At 36.3% G+C, this 14544-nt stretch overlaps 1 protein-coding gene and 1 long non-coding RNA gene across 16 annotated transcripts in view; one reads left to right on the top strand and one right to left on the bottom strand.

Moving 5' to 3' along the window:
• Nucleotides 1-1162: 1162 nt before the first annotated feature.
• On the top strand, nt 1163-4140 carry LOC26531097 (uncharacterized). 3 transcript variants are annotated; one of them, XR_001450408.3, is made up of 5 exons: nt 1163-1982; nt 2652-2863; nt 2936-3123; nt 3209-3261; nt 3324-4140. It is a non-coding gene; the product is annotated as an uncharacterized lncRNA (long non-coding RNA). The 3 variants fall into 3 exon arrangements; XR_011416314.1 differs by having other exon boundaries at nt 1163-1303; XR_004303514.2 differs by having other exon boundaries at nt 1165-2863.
• A 5456-nt stretch (nt 4141-9596) lies between these two features.
• The window catches only part of SPoCk (secretory pathway calcium atpase), a 75819-nt gene continuing 70871 nt past the window's right edge, over nt 9597-14544 (bottom strand). For 11 of the 13 annotated variants that reach the window (XR_011416303.1, XR_011416305.1, XR_011416306.1 and 8 more), the window contains 3 exons: nt 11693-12008; nt 10452-11546; nt 9597-9813 (listed from right to left, as the gene is read on the bottom strand). Coding sequence is in view for 1 of the 13 variants with exons in the window: in XM_070207809.1 (XP_070063910.1) it covers nt 10847-11546; nt 11693-12008 (1016 nt within the window). In the remaining 12 variants the exon portion in view is untranslated. Of the gene's footprint in view, nt 9814-9974; nt 11547-11692; nt 12009-14544 lie in introns of those variants that run through there. The other 2 variants (XR_011416304.1, XM_070207809.1) reach the window with 2 other exon arrangements.

Here is a 14544-nt window from a genome sequence, read left to right on the forward strand (position 1 = left end):
GGGTGTTCGCTGTCATTTATCCGCCTGCGCTCACGCGCTCCTGATAAATTTCGGTGCTGATCGCTGATTGGTCCACTCAATAATTGATGTTCTCTATTTTCTGAGCGCCGTTCTTTTGTGCGCTGTGGTGGACCTGCGCAACTTTATTCTGAGTTAGTGTGGCCCCAAAAGTCAATATGCCATGAGCATATTAGCAGCATGCTTAGCAGTCATATATACATGCACATGTACATATTTGGCGATTATCTTTGCATACAGATGTTTGTGTGTGTGTTTTCTTAAGTGATATATATTTATGGTGGTGTGTGCTTGCCTATGCGTTATCTACATTTGAATGGCGCTCATTCGAGCTTTTGGGCTTCTTTCTCAATTTGCTGAGCCCCGATTTTTGTCCACTTTGTTTTCGCATTTACATGTTGTCGGTCTTAAAATATATAATTTGTGGAGCTTTAAAGAAATTATCGTCCGAATGATACATATGTATGTATATGGAATAGAGATTATCAATTGACATTATTATGACAATAATTAAAGTTTGTGGAAGCAGCATCAAAAGTTCGTGAGCTCAATGCATACCTACATACGTATGTACATACAAACATATCAACTGTCTCCTTCTGCATGTTTGTGTGTGTGTTCAATGATGTTTCATCTACCTAGAATGCATGGAATGCAATCAGACATTGATTGAGTCCGAGCTCATCTTGGAATCGTTTGCTTGCTCAATTTTATAATAACAAAATGAAAGTATTATAGATTTATTGTTATTCTTATCTGAAATCTGGCTCCTTTGCGTAACAACAAGCAACATTCAATTTGCGGATGTGCAGAATTTTCGCCCTGTGTTAATGTACAATTGACTATTTAAAGCGATAAGCGCATGTGCAAGTCACATACATGCATACATACATATTTCGCGCTGCTTCTGCCTGTACATGTGTGTGGGTGTGTATGTGTGTTTACACAAAACTAAGCTTGATGAGGAGGGGATGAAAAAGGGCACAGTTTGAGCAAGTCTTGTTACTGCTCACAAAAATTCGGGAGAGCGCGACGAAAATGTCTGCATGTAGATAATGCACAAGCACACATATACACACACTCTTGCACATTTTTGACGAATGCCTCTGCATTTTGCATGTGTGTGATTGCATGTAAGTTATCTATCTTTGAATCGCGCTCACTCGAGTTTATCTCTGTGCGATGATCTCTTCTCACTCTGCTTCTGCGCAACGTAATTCTGTTTTAGTTGAATTGCAGCAGTCGAGTGAAGCTGATTAAAAATATTAATATTGACTTTTCTCGGGTAAATACCGTCCGTGTTTCTAGTGCTATACGTTTTCGGATTCGTGCAGACCGTGTGTATTAATATACATTTAAAAAAACTCGTATTCTAGAGCTTAACAAAAATGGAATCCAAATGTTGATACTGCGGTCGATTTTAAAGACTTACAAATCCCAAAAAAGCTTGCCCTTATTTAAAGTCGCAGTTAAATAACCCTTATAAAGCCATTCAAAGTCTTCAAAAAATAATTAATTGTGCATTTCATAAAAGCCCGTTGAATAAGAATAAAATACACTAGCACACATATATACAAACACACGTACGCGCACATTTGCCGATTCTCTCCGCCTACATACATACGTACATATAGCATACATATGCACGTGTGTGTTCTCACAATTTATATCTACTTATGCTTCTGTGCAATAGCTCTGCGGTGTTTACCGTAGAATGGCTCTCGCGTGAATTATTGTTGTTGCTTATCGCTCCAAAAATGAATTTTGTCTGGTGATCATTTGCTTGCTCTGTATGCGGAGAAAAAAGTATGCATATATGTTTGTTTGTATGTATTGGGCAATGCGAAAATATCAATATGTATGTATATGCACAATAACTGTAGCACTCGACAATCACATCGCCTTTTAGTTATGAAAATAAAAATTCCGTTAAGAGAGCTGCTGAAATTGATTCTCTGATGATTGTAGGTAAAACTCCACGTTTACTTAATTATTCGGCGATAACTGCTTTCGTCATATTTAGTTACACTTTTGTGAAGGAAACTATTAAATCAGCTAAATAGCATATGCATATCCGCTCCTAAAACTTAACCTTTCAGACTCCCCCGAGTCGACATTGCCTAATAGAAAAGTGTACATATTGACTTCAAGTTGATTGTTGAATTGTGAGTGACTTGAGCAGACGAAACCGGCGCCCAGAAAATAAGCAAGCGATCAAAATCAGAGTGTGAGCGCTGCGCCACACGGCTTAGCATACACACCCACACAAACACGTGTACGAGCCAAAGATGAGCCAAAGGGAGAGATAAGCAGCCACCTGTTTGTGTGGGTGTTCGCTGTAATTTATCTGCCTGCGCTCACGCGCTCCTGATAATTTTCGGTGCTGATCGCTGATTGGTCCAATCAACAATTGATGTTCTCGTCTGCTCGTTTGCGTGCTCTATTTTCTGAGCGCCGTTCTTTTGTGCGCTGTGGTGGACCTGCGCAACTTTATTCTGAGTTAGTGTGGCCCCATCAGTCAATCTGTTGAGCTACTTATTATTTTGTTATACGTGTTTGTGGCTGCGATGCATAAGTAGATAATTCGTCCACATTGCGTCTGCGCAACATAATTTTGTTTTAACTTATGCCAGAATTCGCGTGATTTGATACGTGAAAATTCTCGAGCTAATTTCGTCTGGAGCTGTAATAAAACTCGCTTATGGAGTCGAACCTATCGGGAGTATCAATTGACATGTAAAAAATTGCCTTTTTACGTCAAGGTGGTTGCCAAATTTTAGTCGGCTGTGAAATACACAAATTTTAGCGTTCGATTGATTGGGCAGGCTTTCAGGTCTCCCATGAGGTAATAAGCCCGAACTAGAATCATTTAAAAACTACAAAATTCTAATTAATTTTATTTTATTTTATTGTACAGACATGCCTCCCAGGTCAAGAAAACATTCAAGCCCATTCATATACAGATAACCTTGATAATTGCATTCAATGGATATACCTTTAACCAAATCTAACTTTATGTTTTAACCAAAAGACAATGGTTAATCAGAATTATTACGAATCTGGGTCGGCTCTGAAAGATTTAAAGGCTTGCCCGAATTCTAAAAGGTATGTCTTTTCAAAGTCCAACCTAATTTAACCGATATTTTATATTTTACAAAAACTAACTCATTTTTCATTCTCTGTCTTTCAGCAAAATCTGCTAAGCTAAATCTGGATTGGTTCTGAAATTAAAATTAATAGAAGGTATTTAATTAATATATTTTTGATTTTAAAAATTAATAAATTGTTAATTTTGTATTTTTTAGCCTCATCTGAGTACAAAAACTGTAACCGGAGGTAAAATTCTACGTTTTTATTAAATCAAATTCCTAAGAAGGCAGCTATTAAATAAGCTAAATTAAATATCTATAATACCCTATCGGAAAAATGTTAACTTTAATTTGATTGTTGATCGAGTGACTTAAACGGACCGGCGCCCAGAAAATAAGCAAGCGATCGAAATCAGAGTGTGAGCGCTGCGCCACACGGCTTGGCATACACACCCACACAAACACGTGTACGAGCCAAAGATGAGCCAAAGGGAGAGATAAGCAGCCACCTGTTTGTGTGGGTGTTCGCTGTCATTTATCCGCCAGCGCTCACGCGCTCCTGATAATTTTCGGTGCTGATCGCTGATTGGTCCACTCAATAATTGATGTTCTGAGCGCCGTTTTTTTTTTTTGAGCGCTGTGGACCTGCGCGACTTTATTCTGAGTTAATGTGGCCGCATAAAGTAATATGGTCTGTTATTGTGAGTGATAGTCTCTTAAGCTTTTTTTATGTTAGCAATGGAAAGTGAATTCGGACAGACCAAAACATTAATTTCATTTTTATTTAATACAATATTTAAATATGTATATATACAAATCGGTGTACAGAAATTGTAAATGTCTTGTTTTGAGCTATTAAGAGCAGACACACATATGCATAATCCAAAAAGTTTCCGCGCGGAAATATGTCGTCTTTAGAGCGGCGGAGCTACTTATATCGCCGTAAAACGACATAATCGCCGGAATTATGTCGTTTTCTGATGTCATATTTCCGAGCGGGTCTAAAAAATCAAAATTTGTAGTGCTTCGCCGATTTTCAACACTTAAATCTTAAATGTATAATTTTTAAAAATTGGATGTATTTTAAATTTATTTTTTTTTTGTATTTTTCAGCAATATTTGACATCGCTCTTCATGGTGCCTAGTCGACCTATATATCCTTGGCTATTCGATATCAAGGATATAGTCCTAGCGAACCTAAAGGACAAAGCTCTCGCAAAAAGCGCAAGAACATGGTCCAAAAATATGTATGCTACTTTCTACAGCCGCCCCGAGCATGAGCCCAGCCCCCTGTATGGTTTCTTGTTGACTAGCATATCCTTGGTTATACCATACCATCGATATAGTCCTTGGAAACCTAAAGGATCAGAAATGGTCCAAAAACATGCATGCGTTTTCTTTCAGGAGCCCTTTTACATTAGCAGCAGCTGCAGCTGTTGTTTAACAGCCACCTTACAGCACTCATTTTACAGGATCTGTAACTTAACAGTACTCATATTATTTGAGTTACATTTCTGCCCCTTAAGGCTATGCAACGAAAATTTTTATTCGAAAAACTCATCGACCTTCTGGGCATTTCTGTTCGCCTGGTACTTTGGCAGATTTTAAGAAAATTCTCGGCAGCCAGCGGTTGCCAATAGACCCCCTCACGGGTATGCAAAAGACCGTTGATTTTTGAATTTTTAAATAAAAAAAACAGGATATAATTTGAAATAATTGATTTATTCATGTTTAAATTTATAAAATTGTTGTTTTTATTCTAATTTTCTTAATTATTTGTCTTAAAATGATAAAAAAACGAGCATAAATTAGAATTGTAGCTTATTTGAACGTAAAATAGCTATATCTGGCCTAATTAAAGTCCGATCCTGGAAAAAATTGCTTTGTTAGTCGTGAAGGTCCTTGAAATTAATTGTGGTCCTTAATTTGTCAATCTGAAAAGATAAAAACACATTCAAATTAAACAAGGCAAAAATTATATAGAAGCATTTTATGTATAGAAAAAAGGACATAACTCGGTCATATCCTTGCAGATTTTCAAAGGACATGGTGCGTTAGGATCGTATAGACCCACTGCATCGATCTGCATCAAAAAAATATGGGGTCATCTAAGAATCATAGGACTTGTATTTTCACTTGTAAAATTTCAGTCGCGGAGCGCCCGGAAATGGCCTGAAAACACATATCCTTGAATATCTCCCAAACTACAAGGACGATCCTAATGAAATTTGGCCAGGCGGTAGTCCTATTTAATACAATTATTTTGACATATGACTCGTCAGGATACGCAAGGATACGGCCAAGTTATAGCCTATTTTTTGTTTACAAAATTGTCCTTAAAACTTTTTTGCCTGAAGGACTTTCGTCCTTTGGGTTGTAAATTCTTTAATGGGAGGGTGAGGACTATTTATTGGCCAAAGGACAACCCGATAGTCCTTCAAATGGCAAAGTTAGTCTGGAATTTTTCGATTTTGGCCAATTTTGCGACTAACCCCCTAGGATAAATTTCGATGAAATTTTTTGTCGAATTCTAGAAATCCTTGAATGCCAATCGATAGTCTCGCTTCCCACGAGTTCAAAACGGTATATCCTTCCGATATCCTTAAGGATTTGGCCGAGTTATGGCTATTTAAAAAATGTCCTTTTTCGAAAATTGCGCATATCCAGAAAACGACTAGGACGATTTTGATGTCCTTTGGCCAGTTTATAGTCCTTGTTCATACAATTTGTTTGACACAGGTCCTGTCAGGATATGCAAGGATACGGCTGAGTTATGGCTTTGTTAATTTACAAAGGAATTGTAGTCATATCTAGGCAGTCTGAAGGACTTTCGTCCTTTTTATTGTATGTTCTAAATCGGGAGGACGAGGACTATCGGTTGACCAAAGGACATCACGATCCGCAAGGATATGGCCGATCTACAGCTCGCTTTCTTTACAGGCAAGAATCTCGTTTAATCAGCTCCTTAAAGGATTTTCGTCCTTCTTATTGCATATTCTAAGCTGGTAAGGCAAGGACTGTATGCAGCCCAAAGGACTACGGGATTGTGCTTAAATTGTTCAATTTACGGCCGGTTCGGTATGAATGTCCTTTTTATATATAAAGCCATATCTTGAAAGCCACAAGGACGATTTTGATATGCTTTGCACAGGACTCCGAGCTTTCGCTTACTTTTTGTACGAACTAAATCTACTTTTCTCAGCCATTTAAAGGACTTTCGTCCTTTTCGCTGTATTTTCATATTATAGGAATATAGACTTTCTATTGGCCAAAGGACATAATGATTTTATTTGAAATGACCAAATTTTGTCTGATTTTGTGTTTCATAAAAAAAAATCATATGCGGAAACCACAAGGACGATTTGGTTGCCTTCCAGCCAGTTGGAACGTGCTGTTTAGGACAGGATTCGTCTGGATCGGACAACAGCATAGTTCATGAAGTCATAATGAGAAGCCCGATTTTGTATTTAGGCCCAATTTTTCTGACTTATGATAAAGATGAAAATGTCCTTTGGCCAAATAGCAGCACTTTTAATACAAGTCCGCACGAATGCAAACTACAAACTACAAACTTACAATGTAACTTCCCTGGCTATCAGCAATCTGCAGGTCGTCCACGCAGGAGGCCCAACTTAGTCCACAGTCCGTGGCCTAATCTACATCAGATTCTTGTTTATCGCAGGCGGGAGAGAAAGGGCCAATAATCGGCGTAATTGCAAAGCATGCAACAAATGCGCTCAGTTTAAGCTGCTTCAAAACATCCGACACTCCAAAACTATCTGAAAATATTGGGTATGTAATATGTACAGAAATTATTTAAGCTTATACTCTTGCCTTATATCACAGGGTGCAACCTGATGTGGCGCTATTCCAGTCTACGTTAAAGGTATCTATCCTCCTGTTTTCCAGGCACTTGGGTTTGGTTTGCGCCGTTTGGTCATCTAAATATATGTTGTACCTGTTGGGATGAAATTGTTGACCACAATCAATCAATAATGGAAATACAAGATATTGTAAATCTTACCTAAATGTCCTAATCAAGTCGTCTTGGAGGTAATTCGCAATATTTAATCACAATATTATCACCAATAAAATTAAAATAAATGGATTAATTGAAAATTTATAATTTAGATGGGAAAAAGTAAAAATGGCTTACAAAAAACGGAACACGGCCCGATTTTGGGTTCGTGCTGTTGACGAATATTGATTGGCTGAAGATGACCTACTTTTAACAAGCTGGAATTAAACAATTTCATTAGCTTTCAAAATATCCTAGTATAATGCTTTCCAACCATCCAAAAAGCTACATTTGTTTTGTACTACATAAATTTAGTTTTATTAGTAAATATTTGTTTTCTGCTTTTTGTTAATTATTTGGTGATACACATTAAATACTTATAATGGTTTAATTTATTATATACTTGTATATTGTTAGTTGTATAATTTATTTAGTATATCTTTCTTTTTTTTTTTTTTTTTGGTTTTTTAGTTTTTTAGAGCGCATTTTAGTAAACTAAAACGTGAAATTCTTGAAATTTTTGGTTGAATTGTAGAGTTTAGTTTTAGGTAAGCTATGAAAGGTCGATTTGTGTAAGTTTGATTAAGCGTTATCGTGAAAGCTAGTGGAAACAGAAACGAACAGTTAGAATGTTAGGATGTATTTTAAAATATTAGTATTTGCATCGTTTAGCTCTAATACGGTTATTTCATCTATATATATATATATATATATATATCAAGTAAGCTTACATTTAATAGCACAGTTAGACATAGTTTTATAGTTTTAAGTTATCGCATTTTCAAGTTAGCGCATAATTTTCAGAAACAACCAAAATAAACTAATTTCAGTGATTTGTACAAGACATTTGAGTCAATTAACTAATAAAAATATAAGATCTATTAAATAGAGCAGAAATTGAAAGGCCATTTAACTTGAGCTTTATCGAAATACTACATAGATAGACCATAAATTCGCGGCAATTTTTAACCACATTTTAAAGTTAACCATGTGCAAAAGTGTGTTGAATTAGTTTTAGACATTTACACAGAGCACATATGATGATTATTATTAATATTTAATGTGAAAGCGTACTATTAATTATAATTAAACCGATTAATTAGCGAGACAAATTTATTTTGGTTGGTATCTGTAAAATTGTCCAAAATCTGGTATCCGCTTTCATCAAATGCCTGTTTGCTAATATTCCACTAATAATTTATTCGTATGTTGGTAATTGTATTATTCAGACATTCACATATGCAATTGTTAATTAATTAAATACACTTAATTTACTAATTATTGTTACCATTGTGGATGAGATGTTCTGTGTACTTTGTGTATTAGTTGTATATTTTGTGGATTATGATTTGAGACGTTTAGGATGATGCCTTTAAATTTAGTTGAAATACTTTCTTAGTTTTTCATTTTTTTTTTGTTTTTTTTTTTGTGAAATTTTCAATTTTTTTTTTGTTTTCATTTTCTTTGCCATGATATATGAGTGTGTGCAGTGTCAGAGTTAAGCTTGATGTTTGTGTGTGTAAACAATTGTGTTAAATATTTATGCTTGGTCCATATTAAAGTATACAAATTTTGTTGTTAATTAAGAATCTGACTTGATCGACAAAATGCCAAAGAGTGCAATAGATGTTTGAAGTGCGCGCGATCAAAGGCGATTGCTGAGTAGCTTTCCTTTTGCCTTTTTCATACAAATGTGTGTGATATGCATCATCTAATCTAATTAATCGGTAATAGATTTCAAATGTCTAGAAGAAATGGTGCTTCAAAGCTCCGGTGCGGTGCATTGTGCAACGTTCAAATACTACACATAAATTGACAATGAATCTGTGACTTTGCTGAGCTGTGATGATATGAATCGCATGTTAATGATATTGGTTGACGCTCTAAAGAACATTAAACACTTTGATTTTTGAATATTTAAGAGGTCTGGTTACGGCACCTTCAATATAGTTTAGGTGTTACTCATATTTCTTAGCAATAAATAAATATTTGTTTATTGCAAGTTTGCTGCTGATACAAGAAATCTACGATATTCTGCAATTTCAACTCTAATGAGAACCTATTTTTTATAAGTACATATATTTGAAAAAAAACCGTTTGTATTGTTTTCCTTATTGCTTTTTTGTTGCTGTTAACCTAATTGCGACTCGCTGTGTTGTTAATAAATAAATAGCTGGTGATACCACTTGCTTCTTATGAATATATAAATATATATATATATATATTCGCAACTAAGGCATTACATTTAACAATATGTTTTAACTGTTGTGGTTATTAATTTCATATAAATTCCATTTAGTTAATGAATTTTATTTCAGATAACTCAAAGTACACAAATATTTATTGAGAGCGCAATTTTAGAAATAAATATTTGAATATTTTGAATTGTCTATTGAACAGAATCTTAAATTTCTGGATCAAAATTGTTTGTTACGAAAATTGTTCTCGTTTTTGTTTTTGTTTTGTTGTTGTTGTTGTTGTTGTTGTTGTTGTCAACGCGCTAGAGTTTTGTTTGTTGTTGTACACAAATCTGAATTACCGAATAAATTAATTAACAAAATTATTAAAAAACCATTTGCTACGCTTTGCGTTCTCCCCGCTACTCTTATTGCACATTTCATTTTACATTTTGTCGGGAATTTGTCAATTGAATGCAGCTGCCTTTGAATTATTGCTGGATTGAAGCTGCTGTTGGAGAAAGATAATAATAATTGGGTTAGTTATCGAATCAGATAGTTAGGAGGGTGAGTCTTTGACTTGCTTTAAAAATGAAACATTTATTTCAAAATATGTAAAATACCTGTTGAGCTAAAAGCGAATAATAATCATAATAATAACTTTATATTAAATATGTGTGAAATATTTCTCGTTTTTATGTGCTTAAAATAATATCACATTAAAATGTTTTGCAGACACATTCATTAAGAATGTTAAACACTTTGATACGACCTTAAAACAAAAATCATTTAATTACTAGAGCGCGTAAATGGAAAAGATTTTGATATATTGATATGTTTGCAAGAAGTGGGATCGCATAAAGAGATTATAAATAATAGAAATATTCGGTTGCGCTGAGATATGCAGAGATTAGTTGTTTTTTTTAGTTTCGATAAAGAATTCGTTGAAGGAATTCTTTAAATGGGATTTGCGCAAACTTAAAACTCAATTGAACATGAAATACAACTACAAATTTGTCTACTTACAAAATAAAGAATTTAAAATTATAAAATAAAAAATCATAAATTATGCCAAAAACTGCAAAGAGACGCAACACAAAACACAACACATAATTTCCAGATTACATTTTGCTACTAATAAATACATACGAAATCGATTGGAATTGTCGGGATCACAAAATGTTAACGAATTTGAATTTCCATTGTTTTTTTTTTTTTATCATTTATCTGGTTCTGGGTTTGTTGTTTTGTTGTTGTTGTTGTTTTTGAATTCGCATTTTTCTTCAATTTATTTTGTTTGTTGCTGCTAATTTGATGTGGGTTTTTTTTTCTGGCGCTGACTAAGTCAAATGTAAAATTAAACACACTTTTCGCTGATTTGTCGCTCATTTGCTCTGTTTCTTTCGCTCTCTGCTCCGTTCACGCTGCCACGCTCCTCACTTGGTTTTTGCATAGTTTTGCTATTTTTTTGTGATTTTTTTGTTTGTTAATTTTTTAATTTACTCGGCTTTTGGGTGCAACTCAGCTCTAGCGCTTGCGTTTTGTCATACAAAATCCAACTCGGACCGGGTGCTGTACATTTTGCGCTCCAGGGAGCGCTCGAACCACTTCTTTATCTCGGAGACGATCAGCACAGAGGAGGTAAGCGTGACCAGAAAGAGTATGTCGTAGGCGGTGAGCGCTTCTGTTTGGAATACCATTTGGAGCGGTGGAAAATAAACGACCAGCATTTGGCCAATGATCGAAAAGGCAACGGCCAGCAGGAACATTCTATTGGTGGTCAGCCCAATGGTAAAGACGCTCTTCGTCTGCGAGCGACAGGAGAGCGCATTGAACATGTCAAAGAACACAAAGCAAGTGAATGTCATGGTCGTATCCCGCTTCGTTTTGCCCAGCGTGCCATCGGCCATCTCCCGCTGGAACACCCACAATGTGCCCAGCACAATTATGCTGGCGCTGAGCAGCACATTGACCACCACGGATTTGGTGATCATCGGCTGTTTGACGTTGCGCGGCTTCTGCTTGAGCACATCATGATCCACGGGCTCTACGCCCAGCGACTGGGCCGGCGGTCCATCCATTATGATGTTAATCCAGAGTATCTGCATCGCATTCAACGGATTGGCAATGTCCATCAACGTGGCCAGGGCAATCAGTGCCAATGCCGCAATCGAAGTGCTCAGCTGAAAGCGCACAAAGTTCCGAATGTTATAGAAGATGCCTTTGCCTTCCTCAATGGCAGCGCTGCAAGCAAGCGTATAAAGTTAATATATTTCATTAATAAGTTAATGAAAATACTTTATAGGCAAAGCGAGAGTTGCATGCTTAAACACTTACGCAAATGAAGCAGCTAAAAGCATTTATTTGAATGAATTGTCTCTGTTACTCACATAATGGTGTGAAAGTCATCATTGACCAATATCATGTCAGCCGCCTCCTTGCACACATCGGTGCCGTTCTTGCCCATGGCAATGCCAATGTCCGCCTTCTTGAGGGCAACCCCGTCGTTGACACCATCACCTGTCATGCCCACAATGTTGCCGGTGCGTTGCAGCGATTTAACAATCTCGAGCTTATGGCGCGGCGAGACACGGTAGAACACACTGACATTGTTGGCCACCTTGTCGAGCTGATGCTCGTTTAATTGATCCATTTCCTGGCCAGATAGGGTCTGGTGATGTATGGTATCAATGCCAATCAGACTAGCTGCAAATGATAATTGGAGCATTGTTAGCAAGCGATATTCCACAAGGGATGCTTAAATTTATTGAAAATTCACTTTGTCAATGATCCAAAGTATTAATTGGTTAATAATAATAATAAAATATCATTTGCTTATTTTAGAAATATGAAATACTTATATTGTTATTAATTTGTCACACAAGCTATACACACAACAAATGCATGCAAATATAATAATAATAAGTAATGGATCGCAATATGTTTAGCTAAGCTTCGTGTAATCCAGGAAGTAATCGCTTGCTTGAACTGATATTTCTTTGAATGCCAATGAAAAGCAAGCGATTTCCCTTTTCATTGAATTTTCCAAGCGATTGGCGCAGAGCCAAACAAAGCAACAGGCAAGCAAAGATTTAAGCTGGAATTAAAGTTAGAGTTGGAATTGGGATTGGGGAAGGAGCTGAGGTTGAAAACTTGAAGTCTGAGCAGTCAATGCAAAAACAATTATTAATTTGCGAGGGGGGCGTTGCTTAAAATTCAATTGTGAATCAACATGAAAAACTTCAAAGGGAAACTGCGAGTTAAGGCATTCCCCAATTGCCATTTCCCATAGATTCCCTTTGGCCTGTTGTTTTTGCACTTGAGCGCATTTATGAAGTACGCTAGGGAGCACCAGCTGCTACAGACAACAATAATGGCAACAAAACCAAGAAGAACAAGAAGAAGAAAATCAACAACAAAAGGATGTTTTGCAAAAGTCGCGTCGCCATTTTTCATTATGGCGCCCGCGTATTTGTCTTGGCAAGTGCGAGGACAATCTCTTGTCCTGTTTGTATAAAATTTTTAGCGAAAACTCACTGAAGTAAATAACAACAAGCAACAGAGACGACAACAACAACAACACCAACAACAACAATGGGCAAAAATGTGCAGCAAAATGAGCAAAAGGGAACGTAATTAAAACGCATTCAACGTCGTCTTCACACTCATCATCCCCAGCGGCTCCTCGGCATCGTGCCGGCGCACAGGACGCCGCGAGAGACAATTAAAAGCAGCATAGCAGCTACCGAGGGATATCTTCTGCTGCCACATTCTGCAGCCGGAAATGGCGAAGGTGGACGCGATGCAGCATCCGGCAAACTCTTTATTTGGCCGTCAACTCCACAGCTCCCCGTAAATGTCTATCAACTGTTTCATCTTGCTTTGGTGCTCGCTTCTAAATTAAAATTAATGCAAAACTTGAATGTGCGCCATTTTGTTGGCCAAGCAGTTGGCGGTTGCCATTTATGACAAGCGACGGACCAAAGCATCCGCCGACCGACCACCCAAGCCACGTCCCCCAGTCCCCCCGCCCAAGCCAAGTATTCTGGCAAATAGTTTACTTCACCATCCAACCATTAAATTCATTCGGAATATTTTTATGCGCCCTTTTTATATTCGCATACCCTGTGCACATAAAATTGTGAAAGCATTTTCAAGGTAAATTAAATCAAGTTTTAATTTCTGAGTTTAAAATGTGATTTGTAGTTTGTTCTATTTAATTAGTGGAATATTCTTTTGCTGCATTTAAGTTGATCAATTTGAATATCTTTCATGTTTTGTTTAACAAAATCAATGCAGCAGGGTATTTTCTAGTCGAGCAAGAGTTTCGTTTGTTATAATTGAAAATTTTTAGCACCTATAAGAAGTTTTTATTTGCATATTTTAGTAGTTTTTGCTTCCTTTATATCACAGCCGATAAAACATGTTGATTGTTTTTAATATTTGCGCCCTGATTTATATTTGTTTGCTTTACTCTTGTCAAGTTTTATTACGACTCATCGCTTGAATAAATAATACCTATTCCACTGGAAGAAATTACCAGGCGTTGCCCGAATGATTTAAATACTTTATAAAATGATCGTTTAGCAAACACTTTGTTGTACAATATATATTGCACAGGCAATCGTTAAATAATTATTATTAAATTAGGAGCCATAACATTTGCCATTTGGCATTTGCGATTGCCAGTTGGAGGTGAGCGCACACCTGTGCCAGCAGTTTTCTCACGTGCAATTCATGTTTGCCATTGACCGCAAAATCTATCAATGGCAAACAACCGCAGGTTGAGCATAATCTGTAAATATTGGCAATATGTGTGCATGTGGAGAGAGAACAAAAATTCAATTTCAAATGGATTTTCAATTTCTGCTGATGACAGCCGCACATCTGCCACGCCCAGAAACGAGCATTCATTAAACCCAGCCACAATCTTCAAAGGCTGCCGTTTTCACAAAACCATAAAAGAAACAAAAAAGTAGAAAAACAATTTTTCATCAAACTTTTTGTCAACGTGTGCGTTGCGACAAAGGTTGGAAAAAAGACTTAATTGCAATTTGGTTTCTTGTTTTTTTTTTTTTTTTTATTATTATTATAATTTATGCCACGACATGATATTGGAAAATTGGCGCAATGCATTTTAAAGTCGAGAATGTTCACAAAATAAATATATGCATAATATTATGGACATATAAATATTAATTTGCAATAGAGTAAAGTGCAGACGTTTTTAATATACATATAT

This window comes from Drosophila virilis, chromosome 3 (genome assembly GCF_030788295.1).
Source record: "Drosophila virilis strain 15010-1051.87 chromosome 3, Dvir_AGI_RSII-ME, whole genome shotgun sequence".
Taxonomy (NCBI): domain Eukaryota; kingdom Metazoa; phylum Arthropoda; class Insecta; order Diptera; family Drosophilidae; genus Drosophila; species Drosophila virilis.